General features: G+C 59.5%; 8 protein-coding genes across 8 annotated transcripts; 5 read left to right on the forward strand and 3 right to left on the reverse strand.

The window, feature by feature from the left end:
• Positions 1-1,037: 1,037 nt before the first annotated feature.
• Positions 1,038-2,177, reverse strand: EHS24_004366 (uncharacterized protein; the record flags this gene model as incomplete). The annotated part of the gene is made up of 1 exon (XM_028619948.1): positions 1,038-2,177. The coding sequence occupies one exon, from the start codon at positions 2,175-2,177 to the stop codon at positions 1,038-1,040; it is 1,140 nt and encodes a 379-aa protein (XP_028478920.1).
• Positions 2,178-6,614: 4,437 nt separating this feature from the next.
• EHS24_004367 (uncharacterized protein) lies at positions 6,615-8,537 on the forward strand (the record flags this gene model as incomplete). Its single annotated transcript, XM_028619949.1, has 1 exon — positions 6,615-8,537. One exon carries the CDS (start codon positions 6,615-6,617, stop codon positions 8,535-8,537), a length of 1,923 nt encoding a protein of 640 aa, XP_028478921.1.
• A 2,402-nt stretch (positions 8,538-10,939) lies between these two features.
• Positions 10,940-14,189, forward strand: SEC10 (Exocyst complex component 5; the record flags this gene model as incomplete). The annotated part of the gene is made up of 4 exons (XM_028619950.1): positions 10,940-11,098; positions 11,142-11,217; positions 11,257-11,420; positions 11,469-14,189. The coding sequence occupies 4 exons, from the start codon at positions 10,940-10,942 to the stop codon at positions 14,187-14,189; spliced, it is 3,120 nt and encodes a 1,039-aa protein (XP_028478922.1).
• Positions 14,190-14,646: 457 nt separating this feature from the next.
• On the reverse strand, positions 14,647-17,064 carry EHS24_004369 (uncharacterized protein; the record flags this gene model as incomplete). Its single annotated transcript, XM_028619951.1, has 6 exons — positions 14,647-16,027; positions 16,072-16,155; positions 16,193-16,392; positions 16,437-16,505; positions 16,551-16,660; positions 16,704-17,064. 6 exons carry the CDS (start codon positions 17,062-17,064, stop codon positions 14,647-14,649), a joined length of 2,205 nt encoding a protein of 734 aa, XP_028478923.1.
• A 1,898-nt stretch (positions 17,065-18,962) lies between these two features.
• Positions 18,963-20,506, forward strand: EHS24_004370 (uncharacterized protein; the record flags this gene model as incomplete). Its single annotated transcript, XM_028619952.1, has 2 exons — positions 18,963-18,967; positions 19,021-20,506. 2 exons carry the CDS (start codon positions 18,963-18,965, stop codon positions 20,504-20,506), a joined length of 1,491 nt encoding a protein of 496 aa, XP_028478924.1.
• A 794-nt stretch (positions 20,507-21,300) lies between these two features.
• On the forward strand, positions 21,301-23,727 carry EHS24_004371 (uncharacterized protein; the record flags this gene model as incomplete). The annotated part of the gene is made up of 5 exons (XM_028619953.1): positions 21,301-21,472; positions 21,511-22,094; positions 22,142-22,171; positions 22,228-23,459; positions 23,574-23,727. 5 exons carry the CDS (start codon positions 21,301-21,303, stop codon positions 23,725-23,727), a joined length of 2,172 nt encoding a protein of 723 aa, XP_028478925.1.
• Positions 23,728-24,055: 328 nt separating this feature from the next.
• EHS24_004372 (uncharacterized protein) lies at positions 24,056-25,675 on the forward strand (the record flags this gene model as incomplete). The annotated part of the gene is made up of 7 exons (XM_028619954.1): positions 24,056-24,265; positions 24,304-24,325; positions 24,370-24,476; positions 24,514-24,800; positions 24,851-24,953; positions 25,032-25,479; positions 25,521-25,675. The coding sequence occupies 7 exons, from the start codon at positions 24,056-24,058 to the stop codon at positions 25,673-25,675; spliced, it is 1,332 nt and encodes a 443-aa protein (XP_028478926.1).
• A 127-nt stretch (positions 25,676-25,802) lies between these two features.
• On the reverse strand, positions 25,803-26,639 carry EHS24_004373 (uncharacterized protein; the record flags this gene model as incomplete). The annotated part of the gene is made up of 3 exons (XM_028619955.1): positions 25,803-26,297; positions 26,337-26,507; positions 26,568-26,639. The coding sequence occupies 3 exons, from the start codon at positions 26,637-26,639 to the stop codon at positions 25,803-25,805; spliced, it is 738 nt and encodes a 245-aa protein (XP_028478927.1).
• Positions 26,640-26,689: the final 50 nt, after the last annotated feature.

Consider the following 26,689-nt stretch of genomic DNA (forward strand, 5'->3'; position numbering starts at 1 on the left):
ACCCAGGTGCCAGGTGCCAGTAAGCGGTCTGCAAAAGGCAAAAGGGAAAAAAAAAAGAAATCAGGCGGAAGGAAAGGTCAAGTAGGGAAAGGGGGGCAGGCAGGTGTGTGGCGCCTGCGCCGCCACCGAAACCGTGTTCGTGGTCGGGCCAGCCAGCGGTCAGCACCGGAAGCCCCCCCCCCCCCCCCCCAATCGGTCCTCAAACACGCACCTAGCGAGCGAGAGCGCTAGAGCATAGACTCCTGGGATCATGCCTAATTGCTACACAGCCGCAGCCACGCGCAAGCAATTGTAGGTTTGCTGGGTCTACATTCCGGCATGCGCAATGCGCCATGTAGGTCAAAGGCCAAAGGGGTGGAAAGGTTGGCCGCTGGCCGCTGGCGGGCTCCAGAACGAGGACGCAGGCGTGGGCGTGCACTACGCTCTCGCTGCGGCGGTTGCCGGTGCCGGGTTTTCCCGTTGCTGCGATAGCGGGTGTGCAGGTGTTGTTGCTTTGCTCGCTAACGGGCGCGTGGCGGCGTGTGGGCTAGTGACAATGTGAGACTGGGTGGCAAAGGGGTTAGTGACAATGGCTGCGATCGCGATATGTATAGTGCGAGATTGCAGTGCGGCGGCTGGCAGACTGCCAGACTGCCAAACTGGCTGCGGGCGACTACGGTTGCGGCAAAGGTTATGCATCCTGGTATCCCTATGCGATGGTAGATTGGTAGATTCTGATGAGAGAGAAACAAAGTTGAGGGAGAAAGAGAAGCGGGCAATTTGTACCGGACAAGGCAGGCGTTGGTTGAGTGTGGCGGAGGGGAGGCCATTGTACGGCTAGGCGAGAAACAACATGGGTGAGAGGCGCGCGGCGCGAAAGAGGGAAGAGAGGTGGGGAAACTGAAAACTGTATGGTGTGGTATATCGTGATGTTGAGAGATGTGTGTGTATGTGTGTGGTGACCCGAGAGGACCAGGGAGACGGCAGGACAGCCAAAAATGGAAGAGAAGGGAGGCAAAAAAGGAAGAAGAGTCTATGTCGCAGGTTGCAGCCCCTGTCTACTCGACGGCGTTACCTGCCGACGTGGTGTTGTGCACCTTGATCACTACGACGACAATGATGACGGCCGTGCCGACCAATGTAAAGATCAGGGGGAAGACAAAGTACGGGTTGACCCAGATACTCCTCTTCTTCTTCTTGATAAAGTCCGAGTCCTGGCGGTTGTCCATCTTGTTCATGGTCGACAGGCGCTTCCAGAAATCAACAGTGGACACGCGGTTGCCGCGCGGGGCTCGAGGCCCAGCCTGGCGCGCGTGAGGCGAAAAGGGCGAAAACACCTCGGTATCGTCTTCGCGGAACGTGGCCTTCTTTTCCTTGATGGCGTCGAACGCGCGGACGGACGGCGACGACGGCGGGGTCATGTCCGACGCGCCCATGGCAAAGTGCGCACGCGGAGGCGCGGCGAGCATGGGCGACACGGGCGCGGCGTTGGACATGACAGGCAGCTGGATCTTGATCGAGGGCCGGTTCTCGTGGCCCCTGCCGGCGAACGGACCAGGCGACTGGCGGCTGGGTGTATCGGGGGTCGGGGGGAAGCCGCCCTGTCCGCCCATGCCCATGTTGGGGTTGGGAAAGTCGACAATGACGGGCGCGGCACGCTGCTGCTGCTGCTGCTGCTGCTGGAGATGTCCGTGGTGGTGGACAGGCTGGGGGTTGGGGAACTGCTGGGCGTGTGGGCTGGGGAACTGCTGGGGGCTGGAGAACTGCTGGGGGTTGGGGAACTGCTGTTGCCTGTTGCGCGGGGTGAGCGGCGCAGTGGCGGCGTGGGGGGGCACGCCGCCATAGTCCGACTCGTCGTCGGTGTGCTCGTGCTCGCCAACCGCAGCCTCGAGGGACTTTACGCGCGCATGCAGTTCGGCGCGGTTCACCTCGACGTAGTGCTGTTGCTGACGCTCAGGGTCTGAGAAGGATCCGGTGCGCGCGCGGCCCGCAGCCTTCTCGTCCTGGAATGACGAGCCAGAAAGCAACAGACCGCCGATAGAGGACAAGTTGGCAGAGTCGTGGTTTGCGTGAGCCTGGACGGGGCCACCGAGGCTGTCGGTCGACGACGAGAAGGGGTTCCCCTGCTGAGCGTACGGGGGAGCCTGTTGGGGGTGGGCGCGTGGGGTCGAGTACATCTGAGGGATACGGGCGGCCATTGTGTGTGCGTGTGTGGACGGGTGGCTCGCGGATAGGGGCGGGGGTCTAGGGTGTTCGTTCGTGCACGGGGCGTGTGATCGTGAGTGGCGGGTTGTTGTTAGATGAGGATGGTCTAGCTGATGGCGAGCAAGGCGGTACGGGTGGGGTTGCAGGTGATGAGAGTGCCGGTGTTGTGAGACAGAAGACGGGAGAGGGGGCGGGTAGGCAAAAGGGGGGGAGAGGGGAGCAGGGGGTGGTCGTAATGAAAGTCGTTTGTCAAAAGAGTGTCTGTTTGTTGTAATGAACGTAGGGGGCGGGTTGGGTGAGAGAGAGGAGAGGGAAGAGGGGGGAGAGAGACAAGCACAAGGGGGAGGGGTCGAGGTTGTGGATGAGAGAGATGAGAAGAAGAGATGGTCAACAACAGAATCAGAACTGATGGAACACAACTGCCGCTGGCCAGAGGCAAGCACAGGAGCATTGCGTCAGGGGGGGGCAGTGGCCAGTAGTCCGCGACGACAATGGGTCTCGCGGCGAGCGTGCAGAGTCATACAGCGAGCAAGGCCCATGAAACAACACACGACACTGACAAAACGCCACCCCGGTAGACCCTCCCCCTGGCTCTCCGGCCGCCACTACCGCCACAGCCCTTGTCCAACCCGGCAGCACGCAGCACACGCATTGGCCGTCTGCCAGCGCGTTGGCCGCACGGGGCCGCTGGCCGCTGGGTGCAAGCCGACGGATAGGTGGGGGTGCATCTACATCTAGGCTGGGGCCCGGCCCACCGCTGGCGTGCTGGACGCCATCTTGCCTGACGCAGGCTTTTGCAGGCAGGTCGAAAGGGGTATGCAGGAATCCGAGCCCCCGAGGCGCCACGCCGCGGCCCGTCTGATGAGATGCCGCGTATGCGTACGCCAGACGTGCCAGACGCGGCCAGACGGCGGCGCCGGTGCAGCGGTGCTGCATGAGCTCATGAGGAGGTTTGTGCGCACGCTTGTGAACCAGCCATGAAAGCGGGAAGAATCAAGTGGGAGGTATATGAGCAGTAGAATCAGATCTCAGAGAGTGACCCACGCGTGTCGCGTGTTGTAGTGCGTACAGTACAGCCCCCGCGTTTTGTGTGTGGCCTGTGTGGTGGCAGATTCCCAGGATCTAGAGATCCTATACAGTATGTACCGTACGCGTCTGGGCGTCTGGCCAGGTTCCAGGTTCGACACGCGTCGTCGTGGTGGCACGCACATGCGTGCATGCGCACACGGCGGTACATACGCGTGTGGACGCCAACAACCAGAAGGAAAGGAAGCCGCGAAGGCAGACGCGAAGGCAGACGCGACGCCATACGCCGAGGAGGCGTGGTGGTTGACTGCTGTGCCCCCCTTTGCCAGAGCCGTTTACCCGTTCAGCGTGAGCTGCGGGTACCCGTGATGAAAGATGAGGCAGCGACGGAATGCGCGGTCGCGGGACCGGAGAGACAGTAAGGACAAGGCTTTGCCCCCAGCGTCATACACGGGAGTGCCCGTCGGGTTCGTTGGTCGGTGGGATATGGTTATTATGATCGGAGAGAAAGAGACGTGGACATTGACAAGTAGCGCGGCGGCATGAAATGGATCTGGCCCCAGAACATGGATGCTTTGCATTCATAAAATAAAATAAAAAGGCCCATGCCACGGACTGCAGTGTGTCATGTGTGTGGAGACCTGCGCAACTGGTGTGTTCTGTCACTGGATTTCTGATCTCTGGATCTCTGGATCACTGCACCGTGTGCTTGGCGACATGGTCGATGACAACGCGACGACGCGTTTTGCACGTGTTGACGCGACGTCCATTTCTTTTTTTCCCTCAGGGGGGACAAGGTAAAGGAACCAGGAATAGCAGCAGCAGGAGCAGCAGCACACGGTGGTGGGCAGAACGGGTGACCACCACACGGATGCAGCAGCCCCCGAGTGAGGCAGTGCAACAGGATTATCCAAGAGGTGCGATAATAGACCACCCAACCTGCCACCTGGCCACCTGGCGCCGTCTTCCCTGGCGCAGCACAGCTGCACACTAAAAATATCTAACCGCGGGCACCCTTGCGAAAACCCACACACCCCCGTTTCTGCAGCGTCCCCTTCCGGTGTAGTGTGTTTCTCCGGATATAATACAAACAAGAACAACTATAATGCCCGGCCACTATGCCCACCTAATCAACTAATACCCTGCAGGTCCCTGACCCAATGTCTCTAATAATACCTTAGACTGGGCTGATAACTGTCGTTCCCCCATATAATGGAGAGGTTGGGCGGGTAATAAAAGAGTAATGTATTAAACCTAATGTCCACCAAATATTATGTAATCACCTGTAAAGTGGTGAAACGGGTGCCCTCCGCGGAGGGGAGGCCGGACGCCCGTACGCCCGCGCGCCCAAGGCGCCCACCACGTGGACCGGGGGACCTTTAGCCTTTAGCCCCCTTCCCTTGTGTACCTATGACTTTATTTGTGCCGCCTACATATACCCGGATCCACCCCCGCCCCCCAGAGTTAGGCTGAAACGCGCGGTCTGTGCAAGCCAAGCAATCCCCGCGCGCACCAACTGCCACCACTGTCTGTCCAGCGCGTCATCGTTGGCCAACCCAAAAAAACTTAAAGTGAAGGCACCCGATCTCCATGTGGTGTCCTGTCCGGATCTGGTGGATGCAGCGCGCGCAAAACCGAGTGGCATGACGATGACAACGACGCCGACTTCACGACGAGGCTGCCAGGCAGAGCTGGTGCGCCGGTGGGTGTCCGCCCACATATCAGGGACAAAGAGGGGGGGGGGGGCCAAAAAAGAGAGACGGCGAGGACGACTCTCACTCCACACGACCACAGGGGGGGTTTTTTTTTGTGCCGACAGTGGTGGATCCCATGGGGCCAAGGAGAAGCCCAAGAACATGTGCATGGCAGCGAGCACACACACACACACACACAGATAGACGAGAAGAGAAAGACAAGAAGACGATGTGTGCGTGTTGTGCCTGTGTGCATGGTATACACTGGCCAAGAGAGACTGCCATTTTACCTAGCGCACGCCACCCAGCGGCCGGCGAGAGCGAGAGCAGAGAGAGAGCAGAGCGAGTCCCTGCCCAGAGCACTGCCCAGAGCTTTTTGTCCCTTGGCTGTCTCTCTGCGTGTCGAGCACCTGGCCACCTGGCACCTGGCCACCTGGCGCGCACGCATTGCGCGCACCGTATCCCATGCACCCACGTCCACGCCGCCGTACCGCCGTAGCAGTCATCGTACTCTGCCATCACATCAACAACCACCACCACCACCACCACCACCATCTACTACACTCACTCCATCATCCCATCATCCCTCCTATTACCTTGCCCCCCCCCCCCTCCTCGTACTCGGCCCCGATCTGGCACATAGCCTTGCAACTCGCACCACCCCCCAACCCCAACCCCCCTCCCTCCCTCCCTCCCTCCCTCCCTCCGCCCGCTTCCCGCTCCATTCACGGCACACTTTGGCCCTTTGCTTGCTCCGCTCCTCCTCCCCCCTTCCAAGACTTGCCATTCCCCTCCCCCTCCCCTGTCGTCCACCCGCACACGCCCACACTTCTCACTCGCGGATCTCGGATACACACCTTGGCACCTTCTAGGCAAAGCCATCATCATCCCGGCCACCGTCATCGCTGGCCACCCACACCCCCACACCAGCAGTAGTTGAGCCACACCCATTGCTGCCCCCGCCGCTGCTGCTCTCCCAGGTCTCGACTGCGCGAGAAAGTAACAAGCCTCTCCTGTTACCCCGCTTCCCTCAGCGCTAGTCCAAACCCAACACCCCCACCCACCGCGACACTCTTCGACCCCGTGTCGTTTTGTTGTCGGTACGCAGGGTTCCCCCCCTTTGAGTGTTAAATAGCAATGTTCAAGCACCGCAACCAAGGTTCACGGAAGAGTGCCGGATTCATCCCTCCCAACCTGGTGAGTGACAAAGCGAGCTGGTGGAGAGACGAGACAATCATATAAGAGCCTGCGGTCACCTTTTGGCGTGTGTGTGCGCAGTCGAGTGGAAAACCCAGAGCCCGGTTCCAGGCAGAGCCGCAAAAGGGCTAGGTTTCGCGCAGTCGAGCATGCGGTATGCGCGGGCGGTGCGGCCAACCCAACCCACACCACACAGCCTGCCTGCGCACATCCTGCCAGAGCGCTGCAGAGCTGCAGAGCTACCCAGAACTATAGACTCTAGACCCACCCACGATCGCTCCGCATTTCCCTAAGTCTTCTGTGCTCACACAATTGTCCCCCCCCCCTCCCTCCGTCCCCCCTCTCGCCCATTTCACAATTCCCTCTTGTCCACTCCGCGCGCAAAACATCATCGATATCATCACCGCCGTCATCACTTAACACACGTACACACACACACACCACCACTGCATTGCCTCATCTTCGTCCACCGCGTCGCCTTCACTCTCTCTTTCCTCGCCCCCTCTCACATATATGCCTCTGCGCCTCTCGCAGTTTGGCCAGTCGCCCCAGTCGGCTCCCCTCCTCGCGTCCGCTCAGACCCCTGGCGTGAGCCAGAGCCGCCTGTCCGAGACGTCTCTTGCATCTGGTTCATACGAACGCGGCAGCTCTGCTCCTGGTTACGACTCTAGCAACTACGGCCCATCAGCAAACATGGGTCCCTCCGCCGCCACCGCCTCGGGCCCTCGTTACGGCCCCTCGGCCACTGCGTCTCCGCAGTCGTCGACCATGTCGCGTATCGCCAACAGCGAGCAGATGCCGCTCCGCGGTGGCGCCGCTGGTATGGCTGGCGGTGCTGCCGCGGGCGGTGTCATGGCCGGTGTCGACGACGACGACCTCGATGACCAGCTCCACACCTTCACTGCGGCCGACCGCAAGGACCTTTCATCTCCTTTCACCCTGAACTCGTGGAGAGGTTGGGCCAACGGTTTCACCCTCTTTGTTCTGCTGGCAGGCTTTGTCGTGTTGTTCGCCGGCTACCCGATCATCTCGCACTACGCAGACTCGAATGCGTCCAGCGGTTCCAGCACGTCGGGTTACAACCTCGGAGGTATCAATGCATCGGGCCAGTACCCCGAGATCACAAACTTCCCCACCCTCATCGACGCCGACACCCCTTCATCCGCCCTCACCCGCACTGGTACCGACGGCAACAAGTGGACCCTCGTGTTCTCGGACGAGTTTGAGCGCGAAGGCCGCACGTTTTACGACGGTGACGACCCGTTCTTCACCGCTGTCGACATTCACTACTGGCCCACCAACGATTTCGAGTGGTATGACCCCTCGGCTGTGACCACAAAGGACGGTCACCTCCTCATCACTCTTTCGCAGGAGCCCACCAACGACCTCATGTTCAAGTCTGGTATGCTCCAGTCGTGGAACCAGCTGTGCTTCAACAAGAACGCCTACTTTGAAGTCTCGGTTTCGCTCCCGGGCAACAACTACATTGGTGGCTTCTGGCCCGGTATCTGGACGATGGGTAACCTCGGCCGTCCCGGTTACGGTGCTTCCACCGAGGGTCTGTGGCCCTACTCGTACTCGTCGTGTGACGTCGGTATTCTTCCCAACCAGACGTACACCAACGGCTCGGGCCCCGCCGCCGCCCTCGACACTGGCTCGGACAGTTACGGAGGCACTCTGTCGTACCTTCCCGGCCAGCGCCTGTCGGCGTGCAACTGTGACTCGTCCACCCACCCGGGTCCCTCTGGTGTTGGTCGCTCTGCTGTCGAAATCGATTTGATCGAGGCCCAGATTGACCTCACCAACAAGAAGGGTCAGGTCTCGCAGTCGGCTCAGGTCGCCCCCTTTGACGACTACTACCAGTTCAACAACTGCTCCGACTGTGTCAAAATCTACGACTCCGACCTCACATACTACAACACTTACCTCGGTGGTGTCTACCAGCAGGCCGTCTCGGGTCTCACCTATGTCGACAGCTCCATCTACTATGGCACATCGGCAGAGTTTGGTACCTTTGGTTTCGAGTTTGTGTCCAACTTTGACGACCCGACCGACGGCTACATTGAGTGGGTCAGCATGGGCACGGCCTCGTGGCGTATGAACGCAAAGGCTGTCGCTGCCAACGCCGCCGTTGGTCTCAGCCAGCGTCTCATCTCGCAAGAGCCCATGGCCCTCATTTTCAACCTGGGCATGTCCAACAACTTTGAAAACGTCGACTTCAACCACATGCCCTTCCCCAACTACATGCGTGTCGACTACATCCGTGTCTACCAGCTCGATGGTGGTGACGGCTCCATTGGCTGTGACCCAAGCGACCGCCCGACTGCCGACTACATCTCGACCTATGCGGAAGTGTACGCCAACCCCAACCTGACGACTTGGGAGGGTGCAGGGTACACTTTCCCCACCAACAAGATGACCAACCCCACTTGTTAAAGCATGCTGCCTGCCCACTTGCAACCCAAGCAACCTCCCAACCCCTCAAGCTCGTAGAAAAACGCCAGCATCAAATCGTCCCCGCGTTGGACACTTTTTTGTCACGCCTGCATAACGGATCGTAACGACGGACCTTTGGCGGTCGCTCTGAGCAGACCGACCCCACTCCCCTCCCCTCCCCCCTCTTCCTCACACCTCTACCTATCTATTTCCCTCCCCCCCTTCTTCTTCTTTCTCTCTCTCACTCACCCCATACTTCAGCATTCCCGTTCATAGAGTTTTTGATATACGCTACCCATCAGGCTGAGCCGACCCGCCGCCATACCACCAGGCGGCTGCATTATGCAGCGCAATGCATTTCATACCCACCGAACGCGAACGGCCCGAACGCAACAAGCCAATGTCCAAATGTCCTGCCCGTCGTCACTTGCATCACTTGTCTCGCATCATCGTCATTGCGCCTACATTACCCAATACATAGATCAATAGGTCAATAGACCCAGTGCGCCAGTGCGCAATGCCTCCAGTGGATCCGGATAACGCGCGCGCCTCACCGTGCCCAGCGTGCGCGCAGCAGGGACGAGGACAAGGGTTGTTGCGAAAAGGGGTGGCACAGGACGCCACAATGACCCGCGCGGCTGGCCGGCGACACCGCTTGGGTCCTTGGCTGGGCAAACCCTGGAAAACCTGGACGACCTGGGCCTCGGCGCGACGTGGCGCGCAAGGCAAAAGCTCAAAAGGCAGCGCAGCATGTCCAGGCGCATGCAATACGCAGGTGACATAACCACAGATCCATAGAACCACAGAACATGGAGACAGAACACGACCAACCATGCTGGGTGGCCAGCATGGAGCGGCCATGGCAGTGGCGCTTGTCCCATGGAACCCCGTGCTGCAGTTCCTCGTACCAAATTCCCATTCCCAGCTGTTTCGTTTCATTGTGCCCTTGTTCTTTTGCGCTTTTGTCGCAGCCACGGATCCACGGACGCGCTCGCAGTCGGTCCGGTGGGCCTGGGGCTGGCTTGGCGGGACTGCGCCGGTGATCCCGAGAGGGGGGGAGAGGAGGGGTACATAGGTGCCAGACGGCTGGGCTGAACGCGACAACGTGTACGTGCGTGGGGGCGAGAATAGCCAGCGGCAAGCGGCAAGCAGGCCGACAGCTACATACAGCGGCCAGCGGGGCGAGGGGCATGCATTTGTCCGTTCAGCGATCAGGAAGTGGCCAGTGGCCAGCGTCCCACCGTGTTACAACGGCGGGTGCCACTGGCACTAGTCCGCGAGTCTGCGACGGGTGTGCGTCATGGATGGATCCGTGCCGCAGCGTCCTTCTAGGTGCCCGTCGCAGTACCCACAGAGTGAGGCGCCACCAGGTGCCAGAAGCCAGGTGCCAGGCGCTGCCGATGGTCGCAGCCAAGTCTGACTGCGTGCTGCTGCGAATGACGCGCTTGCAATCTCGGCTCCCTCCCGGGCTCCTCTCGGTCCTCCCTCCTACACAAGTGGCCAGTGGACGCGTACACAGCACCTCTGGGCGTCCAGATGTGGCCCAGATAACAGGGCCAAAGGGAAACTGAACTGGCGCACAGGGCACAGCGTACAGCTGCACGCCCGTGGCAAAAAAAGGCAAAGGACGCGCCGAGAACGACCCCATATGGGCGGTGCTGTAGCCTGCAATACCCGTGGATACCTATAATGGTGCGCGATATGAATGTCTCCTGTTGCTGGCACAGCTGTACAGTACAGTTCAGTTGATCAGTTGATCAGTTGTGCAGTTGCTTGGCACATGTTTGGGCACGTCGCAGGGCCCGGACACAGCTCACAGCAGGGCGGGACACATGGTGGGGTTGGACCCAGGCTTCCTTGGCGAGCTGTCACGAAGCGACCCACCAGCGTACCAGAGTCCGTCAGCCGATCGCTAATCGCTAGATCGCTAAACGGATACAGGACGGGACGTCTTGGAGGCCCATACATAAATAAATGGGCCTCATTTATCTGGGTCTGGAGTCTAACCGTAAGCAAGTGGAAGTGGTCGGTGTCGTGCGCATTTGCGCGACGAGTTGGTTTCCCGCCGCGTCTAAGAGTTTGTGAACACTCCTGCCCAGATTCCGTTGCCATTTAGCGAGACATGAGTGTACAAGGGTGGGATAACCGTTGTTCGTGCAGCGGTATGTGCCAACAAGCTACCGCTGGGGGGTATACGTCGAGGTTGCTTGCAGCAGGACAAGCATAGAACCCAACACACCAGGAACGCAGGTTACACCTTTGCACCTTCGACGCGTCGCACGTGAAAGTCACGTGGCCGCGCATGACGACGTTGACGCACCTTCACGTTGGAACACATGTTGTACACAGCGGCCACCCTTGCCAACACCACCATTCACCTACCCCCCCCCCCCCCCCCCCCCATGTCTAGCTCCCCGACGGCCTCGGGGTCCACCCCACCACGGCGTCCCGCCAAGCGAGCAGGACGCGGAGGCGCGGTCCCCGCCAGTGATGAGCAGCAGCAGGCGGCACTGAGACGCGATCCGGCCATCGCAAAGGCGTTGCAGTTGTCGACGTTTGAGGTAGGTGGCAAACAGTGTGGGCAAGTCGGGCTGACCGTAAAAGGAGGACTACTCGACAGAAGACTTTGTGGGGACACTGAGCGAAAAGCTCATTACCCAGAGCAAGGCGGAGGCAGGTCGTGAGTTGCTTGCATCTTGGCCATCAACTGACTCGGCAGCCTTCAACCCGGCGCCGTTTATGCAGACCTTTTCGCCCGCGCTTGACGCGCTTCTTGCTCTCCGTGCGCAGGTCGCGGAACAGACCAAGACGATGGAGGGAGATGTGCGTCTCGCAAACCGCGAGTATGGCAAGCGGTTGCGCGAACTGGACGGTGGTTTTGAAGTGAGTTCGCTGGTTGCTGTGTTCTGGGCATTGAACTGACGACGCCAGGCCGTTGGTAGCTCGTTCTCAAACCTCGAGAGCAAGATTAGCGAAGTGGGACGCACAGCGGCGCGTATCGGCGAGCAACTCGAGAGCCTGCATCAGAAGCGCAGTACCGCACAAGCGACATCGTTGATTGTGTCATATTACCTCTCGCTCGTGCACCAGACCAGCACGACTGGCGAGGAGCCGTCCCCACTTGACGCGCTTTACGCGACAAGGACAAGTCGCGATGGACGAGCGCGTATCGCTGTCGTCCTCCGCCGCCTGATGAGCGTGGCAAAGGACATGGCCGACAGCGCTGCTCTGGTTCTCGCGGACGCCGAGGCGATCGATGCCAAAGAGGGAGGAGGCACACATACCCAGCTCCATCGCAACGTTCTCTACCGCCGAGGCCAGCAGGAAAAAGCCGACCGTGTGCGCGACGAGGTCCAAAAGTACTGCGACATGTTTGAGCTCGATGTGCGTTCCATCTTTGACAAGGCGTACAAGCGGGGCGAGCCAAGGATGATGGCGCATTGCGCCCAGGTGTTGCAAGACTTCAACGGTGGAAGCTCGATTATCCAGATCTACGTCAACCAGCACGACTTTTTTATCTCAAAGGACAAGCTCCTCGAAGAGGCCGGGACAAAGGGTGCAGACGATTTCTGGAAGAACATTGGCGACCCGGACGTCCCGCCACCAACATCCGAGCCAGGTCTCGAGGCCCTCTTCAAGGAGATTCGCGAGACGGCAAGCCAAGAGGCACAGATTGTCCGCGCCGTCTTCCCCAACCCCATCGCTGTCATGCAAGTGTTCCTGCAGCGCGTGTTCGCCCAGGTCGTTCAGCAACACATCGAAATGCTCGTCTCGCGCGCCGCCGCCCTCTCGACGCTGGCGTCATTGCGCATCCTCCACCTCTCGCACACCATGTGCACCACCCTTGTCGAGGACCTCAAGACGTACGACGTTACGCTCGGTGGACCTGGCGTTGGCTCGTCCAGCAAGCTGGATGTAAACTCGGGCGGGCCGTTGTCCACTCTCCTGGACCAGAGTCTCGAGGAGATGTACGTCCCCTGGCTCGAAGGCTCGCGCTACCTCGACAGCGAGAGCAAGAACCTTGCCGAACTGTATGGTGGCCTTTTGAGTCGCTTCACACGCTACCACGAGACAGTGCTCAAGGCAAAGCCAAACTCGCTCCTCGACCGCGTAGTCAACTCGATGTCGACCTCGGCGCCAAACGCTGTGGCTCCCACCTCCACCGCACACGCCGCAGCTGCCGCCGCGCGCAAGTATGCCAACCTGTTTACCACCTCGGTCAACACTGCGGCCACCTCGGCCTTCTCCAGTGGGCCAGGAAGCCGGCCCACAGCACCGGCACGGTCGACGGCACGCCTCAGCATCCAGTCGCCGCAGTCCCTCTCCCGCTCCGACAGCCAGAACCGCACGACCGACGGCCCGGTCGAAGAAAAGATGTTCCCTGCCGATGGTCTTGTGACAATCCCCATGGCCGAGCGCATGCTCCGATGGCACGCCGAGGCCGTGGGCCGTGTGGTCGAGCTTAGCCCCAGTGCGGATGTGGCCAAGAACATCTCCGCGCTGTCCAACGTCCTCGCCGAGGCCGTCGGTCGCTCGTTTATTGAGACTGCCCTCGATTCTGCGCTCGCACGGCTTGACCAGTCGGACGCCAGGACCGAGCCCGACTTGACCATCCTCCAGGTTTTGCGCCCAGCCGACCTCGTGTGCCACTTGTGGCAGCGGTACGCCAACACTGCACTTGTCCCCCTCACCTCGTCCAACGCGGCGATGCGTCGCGAGGTGACCACGTTCAACCAGCACAACGTCGTGCGCATGGAGGGCAAGATCAACTCTGTCATCCAAAAGGCAATTGACACGCTTGTGGTGTGGCTCAGCTTCTTGCTCGCAAAGCAAAAGCGCAACGACTACAAGCCAAAGGACGACGTCATGTCGTTTACGCGCACCAACACGGAACCATGCGAGCTGTGTGTGGAATTCCTCGGCTCGGTGCAGGACACTGTGGGCGAGAACATGAGCGGCAAAAACAGCGAGCATTTCCTCACCGAAATTGGTGTTGCGTTCCACTCGCTCCTCCTCGACCACTACAAAAAGTTCCCAGTCAACCCCACAGGTGGTCTCATGCTCACCACCGATATTGCGGCGTACCAAGAGGCCATCAAAGAGTTTGGTATTCCGGCCCTCAACGACCGCTTCGAAATGCTCCGCCAGCTGGGCAACTCGTTTGTCGTCCAGCCCCAGATCTTGAGGAGCTACATGACCGAATCGCACTTGGGCCGCATCGACGCCCGCTTGCTCAGGCCGTACCTCCAGCAACGCTCCGACTGGTCCCAGTTCTCGCGCTCACTCGCCCTCGACGACGGCGTAGACGACACACCCGTCTCGGGCACCGCCACCCCGGCCTCGTCCATGCTCCAGCTGCGAGCCAGTAAGCGCCTGAGCGCAATGTCCGGCGTGGCGGGCGCGGGGTATGCGCGCCTCCGCGAGGCATTGCGTGACTTTGAAACTCTTACTGATAGTGAGAAGAAGATCAGCAGCAGCAGCAGCAGCTTCGGTACGGCTACAGGGAACGGCAACGCCGCGGGCACCGCCCCGCCTAGTGCGTTTGGCAGTCGCGCAGCCTCGGGCAACACGACGCCGGCACCGCAGGCGCCACCCCGCAAGCACTACCCCCCGCCCATGTCGGGGATGATGTACATGTCCGGAATGCACTGAGCGATGTACATGTGTTTAATCTCTGTGTGCGGGAACGTGTAGTTTGAGAGTGCATATGAGTTCAGACGGACGCACAGGAGTAAACGTGTTGTACGAGGAAACAGCTGCATCGTCCTTTGTGTAAAGGTTCTTTTACCGGCCCGTCTCTAGGGAACAGATTTTTAAGCAACCCAATTTGGAGGCTCTGATGTGTCCCTAAACCATGTGTCGGTATTAAAAAAAGAGAAACCGTAAAGAATGAGCTACAAGCAACCGGTGAAAATAATAAACCCAAAATATTGCATTTCATTAAGCAGCAAGCAGATGCCACGCGCTCGTTACGTCGTCATAAATTTCAGAGATAAATATTCCAGGACTCTACGGCCAGCATGGGTATGGGCGAAAGGAGGAGGAGGAGGAGGGGGAGGACAACACAGACACACACAAAAAAAACAACCCCAGCAGGACAAGAAACAACTTAAAAAGCGCCGACGGCGGCGGCGGGGCGGAACGTGATCTCGTCCCAGCCCATCTCGCGACCCTGTGATGCGAGGTGGCGCGTCCAAATCCACCAGAAGAGCATGGCGGCGAGGAACGCCTTGGCGAGGTTCTTGATATGCCACAGGGTCTCTGCCGTGTCCGACTTGCCGAGGAGGCGGAGACGGAGGCGCGGCGACGGCGTGGTGGGCGGCGCGTCATTGTCACTGCCGCCGAGGTCGTTCTCGCGCTCCTTGTCCCGTGGCCAGCCGCGGTGGGCTAGCCGAGACGACAGTGCACGGTTGACGCGCGAGATCTTGGGCGAAGAGTTCTGTGTAGGCGTCGGTGTGGGCTCGGGCGTGAGCGTCGCTGGGGGGATGGTGATGCGCACCTGCCTCGCCTGCCTCGAGACGCGGATGCTCTCGCGATACCCGTCCACGCAGCGCTCCATGGCGTCCCACCACGTGAAACCCTGGATGCCGTCGGTGCACGCCTTGTGGCCCATGGCAGCGCGCTCGGTGTGGTTGGTCGTTGCCCGCGCAAGCAGCTGTGCGTAGCCGTCCACGCAGACGCTGAAGAGCGGGTGTGACACGTCTCGGCAGATGGTGGGCCATGTGCGTGAGGGGTTGACCTTTGTGTTGGCGGCCGCAACGGGCGGGAGGGGCAGGAGGAGACCTGTGGACGCGTGCTGCACGAGGTCGCGGGTCCCCTCGGCATCCAGGCCAATGACGGGCAAGCCCGAGGCGAGCGCCTCGAGGACCACCTGCCCAAACGTCTCCGTAAAGCTGGGAAACGCGAAGATGTCCGCCGAGGCATAACATGCTGCCAGCTCCTCGCCTTGGCGGTGACCCATGAACGTCGCGTCGTATCCGCGGTCAGAGCAGATGGTCTCCAGCTCGGTCTTTGCGGGACCGTCGCCCACAAAGACGAGTTTTGGCAGCGGCGAGCCAGTGGGCAGGTATGCCGACAGGCGGCCGTAGGCGTGCAGGAGAAGAACGAGGTTCTTCTCCCACGACACGCGGCCGACATAGAGCAGACAAACGCGGGAAGGGGCCGAGTTGATGGCCATGGGCTCGGCGGTGAATGGCTGAGTCTGGCCTACATCACCAGCCGGCACGACAATGGGGCTCGCGGGCGGTGTGAGCGGCAAGCTTGTCTTGCGACCCGAGTGGTGCACGCCAACGACCTTTGAGTTTGTGAGGTCGACGCTCACTCGGCCAGGAGCCTCGCCGATACCCCACAGCTCGCGCATCTTGTTACACCGCTTCGAGGGGCCGAACTGCGACAGGTCCACTCCACGCGGCCACAGCCTCACGTTGGAGAAGGACTGGGACTCGAGCATGGAGCGGGTGGACGGGGAGGGGCAGAGCGTGAGGAGGGTCCTGGCGGTCAGCATGTGATGGGACAATGGTGTAATGTAACCTACTTGGAATAGAGCCACTGCTGCAGACGCCACATGATCGGTTCAAGCCACGACATGCCAAAGAGTGTAGCGTAGGTTGCCAGGTTGCTGCTTGTCAGTTACAGAATCGGGCGACGGAACACACGTGTGGTAGCTTGCGACAACGGCGCCGCTGATGCCGGTGCCAATGGCTGGTCCGCCCTCGCCCACCCAGTCCTCGCCTGCCCAGCCGAGCTCCATGGCCATGAGGGTCTGGGCACCGAGCCAAATGGGGTCGACAAAGTGGACGACATCTGGCTGGAAATCTTGGATGGTGCGGAGGAATTTGGGTCGGAGAAAGTTGAGCTACAGGTGTAAGCTTGTGCCACCGTATGTACCAAGAAGTTTACCTTAAGGCCTGGGTAGACGACGAGTGGGACACCAGCAGTGCCGACCAGTGGGTGGGACGCGTAATGGCTCTAAATGGGACGTTAATAATGGTGCTAAATAAACAGTTGGCTTACCATGCCAGTGCCTGGGCCGAGAAGCATGCAGCTATGACCTTCACGCTCAAGGTGTTCGAGGAGACGCGCCAGTGTGCGCGTAACACCGTCAACCTTGGGTAGGAAGTTCTCTGCAAGGCGTCAGCTCACGAGCACACTGCTGTGTCCACTCACCAGTCACAATGACGATCCTCAGCCCTTTGCGCCCACGTGAAGATGAGATCCAGTCTTCACGCGCGTCCCGCTCCTCTGCAGTCATGTTGGGCCTCCATGGCATCTCATTGCCGGTGAGGGTTGCTTCAGTCTGCTCAAACGAGATGGATGGTTCGGGGAGATCGAGCTCGGGGATGGCCTCGAGATGGGGCGGAAGAACACCAAAGTCCTCTGGGGTGGCAAGCGGACTGGGCAAGGTGGTGCGGCGGGACTGTGACCGGGTCCTAGTGGCAGAATGCACGTGTTGGTGGCGGCCACTGTCCATGGCCGACTTGATGGCCGGGAACGTCTTGGGCGTAAGCGGAGGAGTGAGGAGCGACATTGTGGTGCAGTTCAAGCCCCTGCTGGTTGGGTAAGGTTACGATGGGGAGTGGGTGGCGAGAGATGGCCGACGCGCCTAAAGGGGTGATGACTCTTTGGGCAACAAAAGCGGTAATGATTGGCGTCGCGGTTGGGTATCACGTTCGGGGCTGTTCCTCTTGAGGAAGCGTTGGCTTGTGTGTTGAGGAGGCGATGGTCCAAATGCACCGCAATGTGTAACAGTGACTGTCTGGAGAGACCAGCGGGGGTGAGTGACTGTTGAATGAAGAGAAGAGGAGATGAGATGAGACGAAAGAGGACCGAGAGGACCGCGATCGGGAGGTAGTCATATGTGTCGGTGCCACTTGGTCCGTCCCCAACGCCGACATCAGTCGAATCTTCACATGTGTGTGGGGCCGTGACATCAGTTTACGCCTCCTGCCCTGCGCCGCCAAGAAGCCAGTGCTTGTGTGCTGCACATATCGGGTACTTGCCATTGGGTTCTGCTACCTGTCTGTCACCCCCGAGGCTAGCGGGCCGGAAAAGAAGCGACATGTCAACAAAGGGGCATGGTCAGGAGGGTCCTGCACGTTCGTACATGATCCATCCAGCTGCCAGCGGCCGTAGATCGCACATATTGTGGTAAACAACTGTCGCGGGTATCCTGGGCCATGCCATAAATATTCCAGTAGAGTGAATGGGTGGTTGGGGGGTGAACGTGTTTGCCGTGTTTTGGCACGTTTGCCAACGTGCGTTCCTTGCGACCACGCAACATGAACAGGATATGGACATTGAGAGTGGAGCCCCCACGTTACGTAAAGTGACGTTGTTTGTTGTTTGTGTACGTTGATAACAGTTGCCAGTTTAACGTGTATATACAGTCAGGGTAGGGCCTCTTAATACTAAATCGAAATTAGGAACCGCAGGATGGCTATTAGAAAATGGGAACGTGATTAGAAACGCGCAAGAATACAGGTGTGTGTGTGTGTGTGTGTGTGGATCTCTCTATGCATCTATGTGTGTAGGCTGTTGCTTTCCTGCCGCGTGGTGGGCGCTTCGGACCCGACGCTTGGGCTGCCCGATGACTAATTTGACTCGAATCGAGTCGGACAGTGGCGTACAGTGGACGCGGCGGTGGACGTGGGCGCAACAACACTGCTGTCGCCATCATCGATCTCTAGAGACCGGGGAATGCATGCAATTGCAGTCAAACTGGACATGTCCGCAGATGTACATCTTGACCGTGACGCTGCCCACTTTCAGAGCTGTAGGAGACTGTATGCATGCACAGGTTTGCATTGTACAAGGCAGCATGGATGGTGCCACTGGTGCCACTCGGCGTTACAGAGCGGTAAAGTATTTGCAAAACGGCCATTTGGTTCCGTGTCATCCAGGGCACCAAAATGCCAACCGAGAGCGTGTGTGCCCGTGGTCCGGACCGTTCCCCCCCCCCCCCCGGTACAGTGCGTTTTCCTTCATAACGTGTCTCCCCCTCCCCCTTTGTGCGCTTTTCCCCATACATCTCTTCCATCAGTCCACTTTCCCATCATCAACAACAGCCTCTAGCTGCTCCTCCTCCACGCCCCACCAGCAGCTACTACATCCTATTGCCTTTGGCAGTGAACACACCGCGCCCACCTCGTGTCTGATAACATTAACCTTGCCTACACCTCTGCTATTCAACATGCAGTTCTCGTGAGTATCCGCCTCCGCACAGACTGCCACGTCGTCCCTTCCTTCCACCCCCGCCTCCCATGGATCCCATGGCCTCCTTGTCAAGCACAGTACTCACCTCCCTCCAGCGCTTAAATTCCCTTCCTCAACAGGAAGCTTATCGTCCACCTCGGCGATTCACACGAACCACTTTAAACCCCCCCAAGTCATCTTCTGAACCCACCCCGGTTCTTTCATCTGCCCACCATGGCGTCCTTCACCACCTCCCCCCAAGAAACCAACTCGAGCTCCACAACATCCCCAGTGAGCCCTTCCACCCTCCCCTGCGCACCGCGTCTGGCACAAGCCCGTCCGATCTCAACAACAACACGATAAACATCGACTCGTCGCCCAAGGGCCCCCACAGTCAAGTTTTAAGTTCACTCCCGACTCCCTTTCCGCTACCCAGCGGCACTCTTCCAACAACGAGCTCTAGCTCCAAGAACAGCGTCCCCACGCTCAATAAGAACGAGACGGTTCAGCCGACCCTTCTCCACAACCAAACCTCCAACAACCCATCCGAAATGATCGTCGACGACATCTTTTCGTCCAACGCGCTCCCCGCCTTTGACTGGGACCAGTTCCTGGTTGGCGACGCGGACCGAGCTGCCGTTGAAGTTGCCACGGCTCTTGACAAGGGTGGCCTCGCGGCTACCCTGCAGTCGTCGCAGCCCAACACCCCAGCCTCCGACTTTGACGGTGCCACCCCCAAGTCCACCGAGTCCGAGTCGAGCAAGGGTCTCGATGTGTCCGAGTTCTTCTCGTTTGACGAGCTCGACCACTTCGCGGCCCCTGCCGGTATCACCCACGACCCTAGCGACCTTCTCTCGTCGTTCACCGCCTCCACCCCCGTTGTCCCCGACTCGTCCATGGCTGCCGACCCCACCATGCTCAGCACCTTTGGCTCGACTCTGGGCAACTTTGGCAACCTTGCCTCGCTCGGTAGCGACGCCGTGTCCCAGCTGCAGCTAGGCAACCTCCTTGAGCAGCTCACTGGTACTGCTCCTACCCCTGCTCCCGCCACACTGGCACCCTCTGGCCTCTCCGAGGTGTACGCCTCGCTTGGCTGGCCCCTCACAGGCCCTGTCAAGGAGGAGTCTTCCGCCGCTTCTTCGCCTGCCCTCTCCTCGATGGCCATGAAGCGCAAGGCTTCTGACTCGTCCGACGACATGTCGTCTGCCAAGCGCTCTCGCGGCCGCCCGGCATCGTCGACTCCCGTCGCCAAGCGCCCTTACCGTCGTCAGTCCAAGAACGGCCTTAGCCTTTCTCAGCTGGCTGCTGCTGCGGCCACTGGTGCCCCAATCATCGACGAGAAGCGTGCCATGTCCCCCACCCCGGAGGTTGAGGACGACGACGAGGCCCCCGTCCGTCTCACTGCCACTGGCAAGCCCTCGACCGCGCGCCCCAAGGCCGTCGTCCCGGAGAAGTACATGAAGAATGGCGAGGCTCAGGCCATCACTGGCATGACCACCGAGCAGATTCTGTCTTTCCCCAACTGGTCGACCCTCATGGAGTGCGTCGACGAGGCTCACCGTGCTGGCGCCGAGGTCTTCGGCAAGATGATCTCGGAGAACCGTGACAAGGCTAAGTGGGCTGCCAAGAAGTCGCGTGACGAGCGCAAGGCCAAGGTCGAGTCCCTCGAGGGACAGGTCGACGACCTCCAGGGCAAGATCGCAGAGATGCGTGGCCTCCTCCTTGGTCTCGTTGGCCGCGGCCTCGTCTCGCTGGCCGACGTCGAGACCTACATCTAAGCGCTTTCGCTCGTGGATTATACCTCCCCCTCCCTCGAAGTTGTTGCGTTGGCACCTTCGTCATCGTCTGCCGGAGCGTCGGCATTGACGTCCAAGTTGAATCGACATCCGTGATGGGTTGTCTTCAAGGTGAGGCGTGACTCTTAATTGAGGCCGCGTCTCGAACGTGCTCTAGCAATATGGCCTCTGTGCCGCTAGTAGCCTCAAGACCCCGGACTCGCCTAGTGCGAACGTCCATCTTTCCGCTTTTTTCCGACTTTTCGCCCTTTTTCCTCCTCTCCTTTTACTTCTTCTTCAGACCCCCTCTACTAAAAACCTGCGCGCCTGCGGGACCGGACTTTGTTCCTGGTGCAACATTGGGTCTGTTGTTCGTTTATATTTTGAATGCAGTTAATGAGTTTACCTGTGGTTGCCGAGCCCGAGTCGCCGCCCCAGCGGCGACGTGACCATCGCCACCCCCCCAGTAAGAGTACCCCAGTGTTCACTCTCACTCCACTTTTGTGGGGCCATTCTATTGACCCCCGCCCGACTGAGGGAATTTATACATGGGAGTTTAGTGTGTGATGGAGGATTGTTGGTTAGATTGTCAGTGTTGGGCGACACTGGCGCCCCGCGCCGTGGAGACGGTGGGTACTGGGTGACGCGTTGCCACACCAATTCGATTGCCGCCTCCACCTCTGTCCTAGTCCGGTGATCCGGACCTGTGAGAACAACTCCCTTCGTCTCGTCACATCATTTCTCAATCCCATACCACTCTCTCGCTCCCCAGATTGCTCCATGGTCACTGTCCTGCCATGACAGAGCGCGACAAGGTCACCAATCCCACATCCGAATCCCCCGCTTCCAACGACTGGGCATTCTGGGCCCCACTCAATGACGCTGGGGAGGCGCTCATAAACCTCGCGTCAGCGGCCATCACTCCCATCGCATCGCCGCCCACCCAGACCGTTCCTATGCCCGAGTCCAGTTAGTTGCCAGTGCAGTGCTTCCACTGACATGTGTAGCTGTGCCTCCCAAGGTGCCTGCAGCGGCCACTGCTCCTCCCGCCCCAGAGAAGCCGGTGGCGAAGGACCCCATGGTGGCCAAGACAAGGACGATTCCCAAGGCCCTCGATATCGCCAACGGCGGTCCACTCACCTCAGTCTGGGCGTCGCACCCATACTCGGCTGCCTTTCTCTCTGGAGCAGGTATGGCCGCCCTTATCGCAGTTGGCTTTGCCACCGCGACGTTTGCGTTCAAGACCGGTCCCAACATGGCCGCGCCTTCGCGCAGCATGTACGCGGGCCTCACAGGTCCCGCGTCAGCTCTGCGCGAGCACCAAATGCGTGACACCGCCTTGATGCAGATGCGCCGTACCAACGCGGTCGAGGCCGGCACCAAGGCGGCGGAAGGTGTACATGCGGACCTGTCCCGCCTGGAGAACCTTCTCCGCGAGACAAACTCGACACAGGCGCGCATTGTTGAACAGATTGCTGCTGTTCCAGGCCTCGTGAGCCGTCTGGCCAGTATTGAAGATTCGTTGTTGGCCGAGGCAGCGGCGCGCAAGTCGTCCATCGGTAGCCTCCAGGAGCTGATCCGTGCCAATAAGGTGGGGTCAAAGTCGTGGGCGATGGTATTAACGGACAGTCCGACAAGGTCGGGGTGGATGCCGAAATCAAGGCTATTGTGAGTTGTACGTACGTGGGGTGTCGTCTAACGGTCAGGCGAGCCACCTAGAGCAGATGCAGGCGGACCTGCGCGTTGTCAGTGGTCACTTTGTTCGTCCCGTCGCCGATACCAAGGCCGAGACCGCCCTCCCGCGAAGCGCAAAGAGCCGCTCCAGGAACCGCTCCAGTGGCGACCAGAGCCGTCATGCCAGCATCAATGACCTCGCCAACGAGGGTCTCCTTGGAGACCTCCACCCTGGACCGAGTGCAGTCGAACAGCTGTACGCCGATATTGCAGCCGCGAGCGTTGCGGCTTCTCTCGAGACCGAGCCTCTTCAGGCTTATCAACCTAGCCAGGCTTCTCAACCGACGCCTGATGTTCCCAAGGTGCCCCAGGCCAAGGTCTCAGCAGACAAAGATTCAACCTCGAGCACGGATCCGAAGGCAAACCCGGATGTGGCCGAGTTTGCCGCCAACCTCAAGACGCCGCGCACTGGGCCCTTACCCAACCCCGTGTCCTTCCCTTCGGTTTTCGTGGACCACAGGATGTATCCGAGGCGTGATGCTGTCGTGGACATGTTTAAGAAGGAGGCCAAGCAGGCTACCGACCCACCCGAGGACCCCATCAAGGATGATGTCCTCGCATCGTTGCCTCAGTACGAGTCGGGTGAAGCTGTTACGCAGGAGGAGATCGACCTGCCCGTCCAGCCCGTCCAGTTTGCTCCGTCCATCGAGCCGCTCAGGCCGCTCAAGCCCGATGCGCCTCCCCAAGAGATCCCGTGGCTTCGTGGCAACACCCTGAGCCGCTCTGAGTCCCGTAAGAGGCAGCGGGCGGCTGCGGCTGCACTCCACGCGTCCATCGACCCGTCTACTGTCCACAAGACGGATGGGCCAGCCTGGGTGCCGAGGGACGAGGCCGAAATGCCCACGCCAGCCCCGTTCTGGAACGAATTTAACGAACCGAAGGAGTCGCCATCGCCGATGCCGGAGCCAGTTGCTGCCGCACCAGGGGTCGTCCAGGGGGCCAAGCCAGATCCCATCCCAGCACAAGAGCAACCCAATCCCGAGGCCAAGCCAACGCCAGAGGAGGTGCAGCCTACCGAAAGTGCCACTGGCCGCGTTTACAAGCCGTACTCTCACCAGCCAGTTCGGTACCTGGGTGTCAACGACAGTGGCGAGTGGAAGTTTACCTTTAGGCCCAGCCACCCAGACGACAAGCCTGCACCCTGTGTCCGACCTCACTTTATTGTGGTATGCCGCAGGTCTCACCAGTCGTCGGGCGAGGCAACGCCGTTCTGGTATGAGAAGTGAGTTGCGGATAAAGATCAAGTCTCCGCTCCAGCGGCGACGTGACCACAGTCACCGCCTGGTGTTCGTTCACTCCACTTTTGCGGGGCCAGCCACTGACGACCCTCCTGCAGGAGTTCGACGTACACGGTCGGGCCGTTCAAGACGGCCATAGTTTTCAGTCCCGAGGTCGACATGATTCTTCTTGATGGTGCTTGGTGGCGCTGTAGTCGGGACGGTGACCTGTACACCGTCCGCGAGAAGGTGGCCGACGATCCGAGCGCCTAGGTCCTCGAGGACCTGGAGGGTACCAAATATTGTAAACCGAAACCTTTTAAAGTTGTAAGAAACTCCGCACCACTCAGAAGTGGGCGGCACTGTTGAGAAGAAGTGAATGCAGCAAGTGTTGTCCTGCAAGCATTATGTATACACGGCAAGTCGACTGGAGCGCTGACTGATGTGGGTATCTCTCGAGTCCGTGGGCGGATGATCGACTCGGACTCGGCTCCCTCCGGTGGACCACCTCCACCGGGTCCGGAATCCCGCATCTTCGGCGCTTCAAAACAACCACTTTGACCGCAACTGATTCCACTCATTCAACCTTTCACTCACAACCATGCCCCCTCCTCCTCACCTCACCGCCGCCCAGCTCGCCAAGCAGGCTGAACGCAAGGCCGCCAAGCTTGCTCGCAAGGCTGCTTCCGGAGCCGCAAATAGTGTTCCAAGCGCTGAAGAGCTGGAGAAGCGCCGCATCATCAAGCGCGAGTGGATGAACCTTGGTCCTAGCTCGGAAGGCAAGCGCACTGCGCAAATTGTTACCTGGAACGTGAGTTGCAGTGCCACTGGATAAGGACTGACGTACAGATGCTTGCCCAGACCCTTGTTCGTGAGTGGCAATAGTGCTCATTGTTATTGAGCTTACACCCACAGGCCGTGACCTGTTTCCCGGCTCCGACTGTCTCCGCTGGGGCGACCGCAAGGCTCTACTCCAGGCAGAGATGGAGACGCACGCACAGTCGGACGTGATTTGCCTGCAGGTGAGTTTTCACTTGTCTGTCACTGCTCTAACAGCAGGAATGCGATAGGCTTGACGACGTTCTGGGCTCCGTGCCGGACCACCGGCCTGTGTCCGCTCGCGGTGTTGGAAAGTTGCACGGTCTGGTGGTACTGTACCGTGCTTCGCGGTTCTATATTCGCTCGCAGAGGGCCGTGTCTCTGGACGACGAGGAGCTGAGTCCCAACGCTGCGACTGGCGTCGCGCGTCGCGGGGTCTCTCGCCAGACGCGCAACATGGCACTCATTGTCGCGCTCGAGGAGAATGAGGACAAAGGCAACGGTATTGTAGTCGTCACCACGCACTTGTGAGTTTGAACACGAGTCCCTCACTAACATTAGGTTCTGGCATCCCAAGTTTGAATACGAGCGCACGCGCCAGATCATCGTGCTCCTCCGTGCTATCCGCCGGCTTCAAAAAGAGGAAGGTTGCGAGTCGTGGCCAGTCGTCTTTGCTGGAGGTAAGCTTAGAGCCCAAGTCGCTGCTTCTAGCCACATGCTGCTCTGGAATATACTAACCATCAGACCTTAACACTCAGCCTGCTGAGACGACGTACCAGCTCCTCGCGGCACCAAGCACCCCCTTGCACCCTTCCCTTGTCGAGTCATTCAACGCCTCCCGGTTGAGGCACACCAGCGTGGAAAAGGTTGGCGTCGCATCTTCGGAACCGCCTTCCGAGGCCGCAAGCGGGACCGCTACTCCAGAGGCCAAGGACAAGGACGACGAGGACGAGCTTCCAGACAAGGATGAGAGGTCGATCGCCAACACTCGCGACCCGGTCCCTGCGGACGGTATTCTCACCCTCGACCAGCTGTTGGAGCTGGGCCGCGAGCTACTCACCGAGCCAGCTAGGAGCGCCTACGACTCGTCCAAGTACGGAGACGAGACCTATGGGTCACGCGGAGGGTTCCAGAAAGGCGTCACCGGTGCGGGTGCTGGTGAGCCGGCGTACACCTGTTATACTCCTCTGTTCAAGCTTACCCTTGGTACGTCACGCACCACTTGCAAACAGCTAACCTTGTCACAGACTATCTCTTCCTTCTCCCACCTGGCGCGGCATCACGCGCAGAGTTTACACGTCTACTCGTTCCTCCTGAGACCAAGGAGCTGGGAAATGGTCTTCCGCGGAAAGGAATCTCTGCAAGCGACCATCTGCCTGTTGGCTGCGAGATTGCCTGGTAGCCTGGAATCACAAGGCTCTCGCCCTTTGGAGGCCTGACGACAAGGGCTGCCAGCGGCTCGAGAAGGTCCGCCTTGACTTGTATTGGGGGCTTGCTTGCTTGCTTGCATAACACACATACATATCCTCTCACGCCGTGGCGTAGATGCCTATCTTGCTCGTTTTCCCACCAATCCTGATCAAGCTCACGCACATTTCCAGCGCACAGCGGACGGGGTCGAGGACCACCATTCCAGGACGACACGCTTCCCTGATGGCCGTGTCCAAGCCCACCATCCCTGCACAGCCAAGAACAATCACGTCCGCCTGACGGCGGTCCTGCAGCTCTTCCCTGGCCTTGTCACAGAGGCGACGCATGACTTGTTCCCGTGGCAGACTTTCCAGATCCAACACTTTGAGACCCGAGCTCACGACGCCTGCAGCGTTCTGTCCTGTGAGGTGGAGTGACGCAACATCGTGGTTGAGAAGCGGCTCCCAGCGTGGGGAAGTGGTGAGAATCCCAACGCGCGAGCCAAGTGTGGATGCGTACAGCAAAGGTGCCTCGAGGATGGACATGACAGGGGCAGATGTCAGTTCACGCAAGGCGTTTGTGAGAGGGTGGGCCGAGAAGCACGCCACCACAAACTGCCGTCAGCCTGATCTGCAGAACAAATCGGCACCCACGCCATCCCATTTTCCAACCTCGGTTCGCAGTTCCTTGAGGCATGCGGCGGCGGACACGACTGAATCATATGTCCCCTCAATGGACGCAGGAGCAGTGTCGGTAGGTGCTGTGTAGAAATCGAGCTGCACGTCCGTCGCCCTGAGAGCCGACATCATGGCTTCCGTGAATGCCTGGAAGTCAGTTATATCAGATACCCACCGGGAAAAGTCGGCTCTTTGTCTATTGCTTACTACGGTGGAATTTGGGTTGATCACCAGAACCCGCGGACATGCTGATTGGTCTGCTGAGAGGTGGAAGGGCATGGCGGCTGCAGCTCGATGAGCGTCCCAAGAAAGACCTTGGGCGTATCTAT

Source organism: Apiotrichum porosum (assembly GCF_003942205.1).
Source record: "Apiotrichum porosum strain DSM 27194 chromosome Unknown scaffold_2, whole genome shotgun sequence".
In the NCBI taxonomy this organism is placed as follows: Eukaryota; Fungi; Basidiomycota; class Tremellomycetes; order Trichosporonales; family Trichosporonaceae; genus Apiotrichum; species Apiotrichum porosum.